This window comes from Molossus molossus, unplaced genomic scaffold (assembly GCF_014108415.1).
Source record: "Molossus molossus isolate mMolMol1 unplaced genomic scaffold, mMolMol1.p scaffold_m16_p_10, whole genome shotgun sequence".
Classification (NCBI taxonomy): domain Eukaryota; kingdom Metazoa; phylum Chordata; class Mammalia; order Chiroptera; family Molossidae; genus Molossus; species Molossus molossus.
The window spans coordinates 12,597,960-12,608,271 of NW_023425345.1; the positions used below are offsets into that span (position 1 = coordinate 12,597,960).

At 44.2% G+C, this 10,312-nt stretch overlaps 1 protein-coding gene across 1 annotated transcript in view; it reads left to right on the forward strand.

The window, feature by feature from the left end:
- The window catches only part of GLT8D2 (glycosyltransferase 8 domain containing 2), a 39,211-nt gene that overhangs the window by 26,560 nt on the left and 2,339 nt on the right, over positions 1 to 10,312 (forward strand). Inside the window, exons 5-9 of the mRNA XM_036252137.1 lie at positions 969 to 1,086; positions 2,488 to 2,572; positions 3,169 to 3,281; positions 5,361 to 5,527; positions 6,349 to 6,461. Coding sequence (XP_036108030.1) covers positions 969 to 1,086; positions 2,488 to 2,572; positions 3,169 to 3,281; positions 5,361 to 5,527; positions 6,349 to 6,461 — 596 coding nt within the window. The remainder of the gene's footprint in view (positions 1 to 968; positions 1,087 to 2,487; positions 2,573 to 3,168; positions 3,282 to 5,360; positions 5,528 to 6,348; positions 6,462 to 10,312) is intronic.

A 10,312-nucleotide genomic window follows, 5' to 3' on the forward strand; every position in this document is an offset into this window, starting at 1 on the left:
CTCTCCCTCCCGCTCTAACTGAAGATAAATGCAAAAAAATGTCCTCGGGTGAAGATAAAAAACAAATAAATAAAGCATTGTGTCAGTGGCTGATTTTCATGGTTCAAATTGTGCAGATCTAAATTTTATTGGAAAGGTTTAATTCTTTTGTCAATTTTTGTTTATCAAGAAATGCTACTGAGAAACATCTATAACAAAAACAAATTAATAATAAAAAAAAGAAATGCTACCATGTGTGGCTTAAGTATCGGACATTTTATTTTGAGATGATTTTCTATAAGAAACTTATTATGAATTAGATGAAAAGAAAATAGAAGGTCTGTAAGACTGAGAAAATGCTAGGGGAGAAGGCCAGGACTGAGGAGGGATGGGGAAGCCTGAGAGAGAGGGAGATGGGAGGGAGGAGGGGAGGAGGGGGACGGGAGAGGGAGAGGGAGGGGGAGTGGAAGGGGATAGGGAGGGGGAGGGGGAGGGGGAGAGGGAGAGGGAGGGGGAGAGGGAGGGAGACAACATCGCAGAAGCTTGAGAAAATCCCGCTCATAACATTAGAGAGAGAGAACATGGCAGAAGCTTGAGAACACCCGCTCATAACATGGCAGCGTGGCTAACGTGTGGCGGAGCTGGTACTGGCAGCCACAGATGCTGCTTATTAAGAAAAGGGGATCACTTTATGTTCTTTCAGTTTCCTGTGGAGATTAGGTGGATCCAGGGAGATATTTGGTTATTACTATTTTATTTTATTTCCTTTGCAGAAAAAGTTATCTGAATAATAATTTTTAAAAAAGGAAAGATTTTAACCAGACCAGATGGTAAAAAAAGTCGGAATTTATAGACTGAACTCTACTGAGGTTACACACAGTTTATTTTTGACTTTCTAAGGAGGCAACACGTTGAGGCAATAGGCAAATTGAGGAGAGGTGGGGGCATATACTAGAGGTTTTTTGTTTGTTTGTCTTTCATCTCTTTAGAAAATGGATCGAACATTCTAAACTGAGAGAAATAAACTTTAAAGTTGTGGAATTCAACCCTATGGTCCTCAAAGGGAAGATCAGACCAGACTCATCGAGGCCCGAGCTGCTGCAGCCTGTGAGTAGGGCCGTGCGCGTGCCGGGATGGTCCTCGGGGAGGCCCTTGTTCAGGATGGAGTCCCAGCCACTGAACGGAACCGTTGTGAAGCCCAGCAGTTGCTAGAGCTTCACTAAACCCTCTTGTTTGTGATTTGTAAGCCACCTGCTCCCGAAAGGACCGAAGATGGTTTTCATAAACATAACAAAGTTATTACAGGAGAAATGAGCATAAGAAAATGTAGGATGCATTTATGTGTGTGAGTATGCCTGGGGGTGGGTAGGGGCCATGTAGTGAGGCCAGGAAAATATATTCCCAACCCCACAGGTTACTGTGTGTACTGGGACTGGACATAACGTTTACCTTGGAGTATACCAGCAGCCAAAGAAAACCAGTAGCATGACGAATTATATACTTCCTAATACTGACTACGATAATATTTTCAGAAGACACCAACTCTTTTTCCGAGCTTCGGAATCTTAAGGTATTTTACCGCAAGAGTTCTCACGAAAGGGACCGACTCTCTCCTGCATCAAGAGTGGTGTTGATGGCGGATTTACAGAAAATGTGGCCACCTTCCACATATAATTTTTACTTAAATCCATCCTTGAAAATGTGCTAAATTCTAAGCTCTGTCTGACGACATGATCTTTCCCCAATTCCAGATAGTTATTAGCGGAGCACAGCTGAGCTGGGATTTTGGATTAAGCCGTGTTGTGGCTCTTGAAACGCTCACCCTCAGCCAATGCTTCTCTGACTTTTTTCTGGTTCAAGGAGCTAAGAGGTTGAGCCCATTGTTGGGGATGATGCCTGTGTGTGTGTGTGTGTGTGTGTGTGTAAGGCTGATTTAGTTAACAGCAGTCAAGTTACTGAGTGTAGCCCTGGCTGGTTTGGCTCAGTGGTTAGAGCGTCGGCCTGAGGTCCAGAGAGACCCGGGTTTGGTTCCCACTATGGGCATGTACTTTGGTTGCAGTTTGTCCCCGGCTCTGGTTGGGTCGTGTGGGTGGCAGCCACTCGATGTGTCCCTTTCACATCGATGTTTCTCTCTCCCTCCCATTCTATCTGAATAAAAAATGGAAAAATGTCCTCGGGTGAGGATTAAAAAAAAAAGTTACTGAGTGTAGCTGAAGACAGGCCATTTGTGGCCTAAGAGGAAGCCCTGGCGACCCCCACTGCAACAGGTCAGAGGTGACCGTGGCGAGCCTGAGAGCAGGGGCACTGGGACGAGGGCCAGCGCGGGCTCAGCCCCAGCGCCCGGAGGAGTAAGCCCTGGAAGCTGGGCGGGCATCTGTGCAGCCCCTGTATTACCTGCTCCAGCCTGGGCGGGGCCGAGGCCAGGCCAAAGCCGTCTTTCCAGCACCCCCGGGAGACACTGAACCATATGCCTCTTCTCCACCGTTGCTTCCTTTGTTGTTTTTACAGCTGAACTTTGTTCGATTTTATCTCCCTTTGCTTATCCACCAACATGAGAAAGTCATCTATTTGGACGACGATGTAATTGTACAAGGTATAGTCGCCGACTGCCAAGACCACTTGGAAAAGGAGCCGCTGATAAGTAGAATGACTGTCTCTCTTCATTTTCCAAATAGTTAGCTGCCCACTGATTTTTACTGCGTATTAAATCTGGGGATGTAGTGTTGTTGTACTTTCAGGAATATTTTCAAAACGGGTTGGTACTGACTTCCCTGGACAGCCCAGCTGACTTTTGAAAACCACTCTCAGATTGTCAAATTCTGAGATAAATAGCTTGGTAGCTTTTCCTTTCTTGCACCCCTAAAACATAAGGCGAGATGGTTTCACTAATGACATTCTTAGAAGTGAGCTAAGTTTTGGTGTTTAAATGCAAGTAAGATAAGTATTGGTGTGGTGCCTACAGAGCAAATAAAAGGAACAGACATTTGACCGGTGCCCCGCTGAGCTTCTTATCAAGTGGCTTTCTCAGTTGATCTGAGCTATTCTTATTAAGTAAATCGCCAAGCCACATGAATCAGGGGTCACACGCTTCTTCCCCATAGCCAGATCAGGGATTACTTTAAGCTCTAAGGCTGCATTCGGCCCTAACACAATGCTGCAGTCTCTGAACTCCGGTGTTTCTCAATTCAGGTGATATCCAAGAACTATATGACACCACCTTGGCCCTGGGCCACGCGGCTGCTTTTTCAGATGACTGTGATTTGCCCTCGTTGCAGGACGTGAACAGACTTGTGGGGCTGCAGGTAAGCACACGGTCCAGAAATCCCGCCTCTGCCCTGCCGCTCTCGCCCCTTCCCCTCCCACAGTCCAAAAGGGTGCAAAGGACACCTCAGCCCGCCAGGCTGGATTTCTGGAGGCAGAAACCAAGGGCCTGGGCTTCCACCTGCCACCCCAGCTCCACTCCGTAGCCACTGCGGGCCAACTCACTGAACCAGCAACGGCAGCAATAATGTGTCTTATCTGAAACGGCAGCGATAATGTGTCTGTTGTCGTGTTTTTATGAGCTGTGACGAAATAACGTGTTGTCAATGCGTTTAGCCTGCAGTAAATGCACCGGAAATGATAGTTGTGATCCATGTCACTCTTAGCCGCTCCCTCTGTCACAGTTGGTGTTTTCTGTAAAAGAGACTTGCAGGGTCTTTGGTTCTGTTTTCAGAGTTTTAACCATTGCTTCCCCCACTTAGCAGCAGAGGAAAATATTGATTTTGTTTAAGGGTAAAGAGCTCCTTACCTGGTGGAAATGAGAAAAGGGGAAGCTACATGTAATACTGAAACCAAAAGAATGGCTTTAAAATACAAGGTGCTATTAAGAATCAAATGTTGTTCTTCAAAAAAATAAATTCCAAGGAATACCTTTTCAATGTGTGACATTTAAGATGTGACACACTTTAAGGCCCAGGCTCTGGGCTAGACCCACTGTGCCTAGATCTCAGCTTCATCACTTAGTACTTAGTAGCTTTGTGACCTTGGGCAAGTTACTTAACCAATAGTTTTCTCCTTTATTTGCCAAATAGAGGAAGAGTCATTGTGAGAATTAAATTAGTTAATACATGTAAAGTTATGGCAGGCAATTAATGAAGTAAGGCTTGTACAGTTCTTAGGTGCCTGGCACATAGAAGGTGCTCAAGTATTTCTACTACTTCCATGTCACATTCAAGCATCCCCCTCAGGTAGATATGGCAGCCTGTGTGGGTGGACAATATGTCCTGCCTGGTGTTACATTCATTCAACTACGTACTGAGTGCTTACTGTGTGCCCAACACTGTTTTAGGTACTAATAATACAGTAAACAAAACTAAAATTCCTGCCTTTGTGCAGCTTACATTCTAGTGGGAAGACTAGTAAAATACTTATCAGAGCCCGGCTTGTGTGGCTCAGTGGATTGAGCGTCATCCCATGGACTGAGAGGTCCTGGTCAGATTCCCCCTCAGGGCACATGCCCGGGTTGTGGGCTCCATCCCCAGTAGGGGGTGTGCAGGAGGCAGCCGATCAATGTTTCTCTCTCACATCAATGTTTCTATCTCTCTCCCTTCCTCTCTCGAGAGGGAGAACAATGGAAGCTGGAGAGCAAGTGGTGTAGGGCAGGGCAGGCCCTTTTAGGAACTCTGGCTTTTACTTTGAAAGAGATGGGAAGGCATTAGGGGGTTTGGAGCAGATGAGAAACATAGAGACAGAGTGGGGTTGAAAGGGGTGGAAGAAGCAGGAACATTGGTTAGGAGGAACCTGCAGAAATCCAGCGAGTGGTAATGAGGGCCTGGACAGGGCAGGCAGCAGTACAGGCAGTGGGGCATGCTTGGTTTCTGGATATATTTTGGAAGTTGGGACCAACAGGACTTACTGACAGATTTGGATGAAAGGTGAATCAAGGATGTCTTAATGACCCTGGGTTTTTGCCTGAGTTACTAGGACAGGGTTGCCACTAACTGAGCTAGGGCAGGTTGTAGGAAAACACGTTCGGTGTAGGATCGAGAACACTTTTGGATATAAGTGGAGCTGCCTTGTGAAGCATCCAGAAGGAGACGCTGAGTTGGCAGATGGAGCAGGCGTAGGAATCCAGAGGGAGGTCAGGGCTGTCTATACAGATGGTAATTAGAGCCTTGAGACTGGGTGAGGCTGTCAGGGAGTCAGTGCTAGAGAAGGGAACAGGTGCTGGAAATGAGGCTTGGGGCATTCAGCTTTTTAGGAGTTGGGGACACAAGAGGAAACCAGCAAAGGACACTAGGAAGTGGCCAGTGACACAGGAGGAAACCCAGAGACACCACACACTGGTTTCAACAAGATGATCGTTTTCCATGTTGTGTGTAAATCCTGTTCCTTTGCAGAACACATACATGGGCTATCTGGACTACCAAAAGAAGACTATAAAAGACCTTGGCATAAGCCCCAGCACGTGCTCTTTCAACCCTGGTGTGATAGTTGCCAACATGACAGAATGGAAGCACCAGCGTATCACCAAACAACTGGAGAAATGGATGCAAAAAAATGTGGAGTAAGTGCAGACCTCTCCACCATTTCTCTGTGCTTGGGACAAAATTATTCAGTTATCTTTCTATGCATAGCTCAGGTGTTATAAATATTTTATAGACATCTTAGGTCAGACTTTCTTACAAAGAAATGGGGCAGTAAGTGAAAATATATTCTCTGATTATATGTCAGAGGAAGTAAGATCCTGCAGAATCCTTACAATACAAACATTTTTCTAAGAAAATCTTTAATAGTGTAACTTTAAATCTTTTCCCAGAATCCTAGTGAACTGTTTCCACTGAAAATCATTTATCTTAGTCGAGTTTCTCCTTCTTACATAGATTTGTTAAGGATTATTTTATGAAGTCAACTTTGTTTCTTAGGGTTGAGTTTTTTTTTAAGTATCATTTTTCATTATTGACGTTTTAAATAGAGGAGATTAATGCTAACACAATCACTATGATCATGTCATTGTATTTCCTTTTCTGATTTTTTTCCTGGATATTTTTAATAGCATCATAACCTTGAGTTTATAAGTAAGTTTATTCTAAATAATGGAGGATCAGAATGTGGTCTTCTATGTTTGCCATGAAAAAAGCCTGAGAATTATAGTGGCAAAAGAACACTCTGTGAAACTCGGTGTAGTACATGAACGTTCATGGTTTTCCGCTTACAATTTTGTGTAGGTTTGACCATTTTAAAAATATAAAGTTGGGGAGAAATGAAAGACCATAGTCTTATTACATAGTGAGAGACTGTCCTACATCTTTTAAAATGATTAGATTGTACTTTATCTGAGTCTGTGGGGCTCCAGGCCAAATGTTGCTTTTCCATTCCTTTGCGTAGGGAAAATCTCTACAGCAGTTCCCTGGGAGGAGGGGTGGCCACCTCCCCAATGCTGATTGTGTTCCATGGGAAATACTCCTCCATCAACCCCCTGTGGCACATAAGGCACCTGGGTAAGTACTTCAGAAAAACAATGCAGCCCTGGCCAGTGGCTAGAGTGGGCCTGGAAAAGGGTCTCCGGTTTGATTCCCATTCCAGGTCAAGGACATGTAGGTTGGGGTTGCAGGTTCCATCCCTGGCTGTGCAGGAGGCAACAAATTTATGTTTCTCTTTCTCTCTCCCCCTCCCTCCTCCCATTCTGTCTAAAAAAATCAATGGAAAAATACCCTTTGGTGAGGATTAACAACAAAAAAAGAAGAAGAAGAGAGAGAGAGACAATGCAAATATGCACTTTATAGACCCAATGTGCACCAAGGTGGGGAACATGTGCTATAGCACCTGCTTCCTGAATCCAAACGCTCCAGGTGACCACGGACACATTATTTAACCTTCATTGCTCAGATTTGCAAATGCAGTTGATGAAAATGGCCTGCCGGAGAGGTGTGTCTCTAGGAATTCATGAAAAGCTGTTAGACTCATGCTCAGCCCACACAAAGTGGGTGCAAAATAAACATGAACTGTTGCTAGAATTTTCACTGCCAAGCTTTTTTAAAAAAAAATTTCATTTATTTATTTTTGTTACAGATGTTTCTCCTTTTTTCCCCATTGACACCTTCCTCCCTATCCCCCCTACCCCATATTGGGCTTTGTTGTCCGTGTCCATCAGTTACGCGTACATGCATATAAGTTCTGTGGTTTATCTCTTCCCTCCCCCCACCACCCCCTCTTCTGAGAGTTGTCAGTCTGTACCCTACTTCCACATCTCTGGGTCTACCCTGTTCCTCAGACTGTTATGTTCATTATATTCCACAAATAAGTGACATCATATGATATTTGTCTTTCTCTGCTTGGCTTGTTTTGCTGAGGATAATACTTTCCAGGTCCCTCCATGTTGTCTCAGAGGATAAGAGATCTTTCTTTCTCACAGCTGCATAGTACTCCATTGTGTATATGTACCATTGCTTTTTTATCCATTTGTCTACTGATGGACTCTTGGGCTGTTTCCAGATCTTAGCTATTGTAAATAGTGCTGCTATAAAAATGGGGGTACCTACATTGTTTCTTGTGTTTCAGGCTTCTTAGGGTATATTCCTAGAAGTGGGATCACTGGGTCAAATGGCAGTTCCATTTTTAATTTTTTGAGGTAACATCATAGTGTTTTCCATAGTGGCTGCACCACACTGCCAAGCTTTTTCATGTGCTTCCACTGAACCCTTGTGGTGGCCTCCAGTGGACAAAACCAAGTTAATTAGTATAATCGCTGATGATGCATTTATACAGCTAGCAATGTATCTTTTTTTTCCTCCTCACCCGCAGATATGCTTTTTTTGATTTGAGAGAGAGGTGGGGGGTGGGGAAAGATCAGTTGCCTGCTATACACACCTTGACTGGAGACTGAACCTGCAACCCGGGTGTGTGCCCTGACCAGGAATCGAACTCACCACCGTTTGGTATACAGAACGATGCTCCAACCGAGCCACACTGGCCAGGGCTGGCAATGTATCTTTTAAAACGAAGTTGTCTTCTGATTGTGTCCTATGTGCATTCACTCTTCACGACAGGAGTGCAGGCACTGGGGCATGGGCTGGAATCCCAGTTCTGCTGTTACCTGCGATCCTGGGCAAGTTACTCAACCTCTCTGTGCCTTCGTTTCTTCATTTGTAAACTGAAGCTAATAGAACCTTTTAACATTTTGATAAGGCATAAATTACCTAACACATGTAAATTGCTTAGAACAGAGCCAGGCACAGAGACATTCACATTCACTCACACACGGACACAACCCATTAGCTAAAACCACTGAGCCAGACCCGTTCAGAATTGAGAAGGGATTTGAATCTTAAAAAGGTAAAGTGGTACACATAAATGTTATGCAGTACCCTAAGTGAGATCTAGGTTTTTTTGTTTTTTTTTAATCTTCACCTGTGGACGCCTTTCCATTTTTTGTTCAGATAGTGTGGGAGGGAGAGAGAGAGAGAAACATCAACGCAAAAGGGACACATCGAGTGGCCACCACCTGCACAACCCAACCAGGGCCGGGGACAAACTGCAACTGAGGTACACGCCCTCAGCGGGAACCGAACCCGGGTCTCTCAGAACCGCAGACGGACGCTCTAACCGCTGAGCCAAACTGGCCAGGGCAGGGATCTAGGTTTTGATGCCACAAAAGTTATTAAAAATCCTTTTGTTTTCACACGTATGGGGATTATTTTAGAATTGGAGACCGTGGATTATGGATTTATATTTACCAAGTGCCCATTGTATTTCCAAGCACTGGGCTAAATTCTGATGATAAAGGTGAACATTGTTTCTAATTTTGAGAACAGTCCTATTTCCCTTACTCTTCCTTTTAGAAGAAAAGACAGACAAAACTGTGGAGGCTGGATCCCTTTCTCCTCCTAAGATCCTGTATGGATTGCGTCTGCCTCACTACCGCTCTTGTAGTTGTCCTGAGGGTCTGCATGCACATAAAAGTGACACAAGGAACTTAAGGACACTGTTGTTCCATCTGATTTGATTTATTTTAATGCTGAGTTCACTGTTAGGTCACATATCAACATTTCAGCATAATGAATGTGCAGAAAATCTCATTAGAGTGTCTATAAGAAATGTGTAGAAAGTTATGCGGAGCTTAGATCGATATGGTTAGAGTATTTTATGATCTCGGAACAGACTCAGAATTACACTTTATGAAACATCTAACTTATTCACGAGTGGAAAGGGGCAGAATCCTCCCAAGGGAAATGTCATTTTTCTTTGTACAAAACCCTCAGAACCTATTCTGTGCTGAGGGTTTTGGAATCAGGGATGGTCTGCCAAGTAAATCTACACAGTGATCATTTGAAAAATACCTCGGTTTCAGAGTGTTCCGAGAGCAGAGAGCAATGTAATGCTAACGGGTATTAAGTCAGGGAGGTTTAACATATTCAAAATTTATGAAACATATTTAGTTAAAAGCAAAACTGCAAGCCCCTCCAGTCCTGTCAGAGCTGAGAGATGATGCCCGACGTAGTGAGGCATCTCCCAGGAAGGTCCCTCTTCCCAGATGAACATTCCCTTTGTATAGACTCTACAGCCGCCCGGAATGCTGAGCCCTCCTACAAGCACCTTCATACTGTGTGTGAAGGACAGAGGACAGGCTTTTTGTTTTTTCTTACATTATATGTTAAAATAGAATAACAGTCCTAGCTGTTCACCCTTTCTTTACTCAATGGACTGTTATTTTTCAGAAATACCAAATTTCAGCCCTGGCTGGTGTGGCTCAGTTGGTTGAGCAAAGTCCAGTGCACCGCAACGTTGACAGGTTAGATTCCTGGTCAGGGGACATACTGGGTTTCCTGCTCAATCCCAGGTAGGGTGTGCAGGAGGCAGCTGATCATGTTTTGTTCTCATATCAATGTTTCTACCTCTCCTCCTCTCTATCTAAATACTAATAAAAAAGTCTTTAAGCCTGGTCGGTGTGGCTAAGAGGTCAGAGCGTTGGCCCATGGACTGAGGGGTCTTGAGTTCGATTTCCGAGAAAGGGCACGTACCGGGGTTGCAGGTTTGATCCCCCACCCCAGTCGGGGCACACGTGGGAAGCAACCAATCAACGTGTCTCTCACATCAATGTTTCTCTCTCTCTCTCTCCCCCCTCCCTCCTCCCTTCTACTCTCTAAAAAAATCAATAGAAAAAATATCATCAGGTGAGGATTAACTAAAAAAAAAAAGAAAATCAGTTCCTCTTGCTTAGAAAAAATTTTTAACACCATAGAGGATATTTAAAAAAAGATTTAGTTTCAAGATCTTAACGCACTTCTGGAAGAGCTATTCTAAAACACTGAACAGCGGCAGTATCAGGGTAGATGCATAGTTCCAAGTGAAT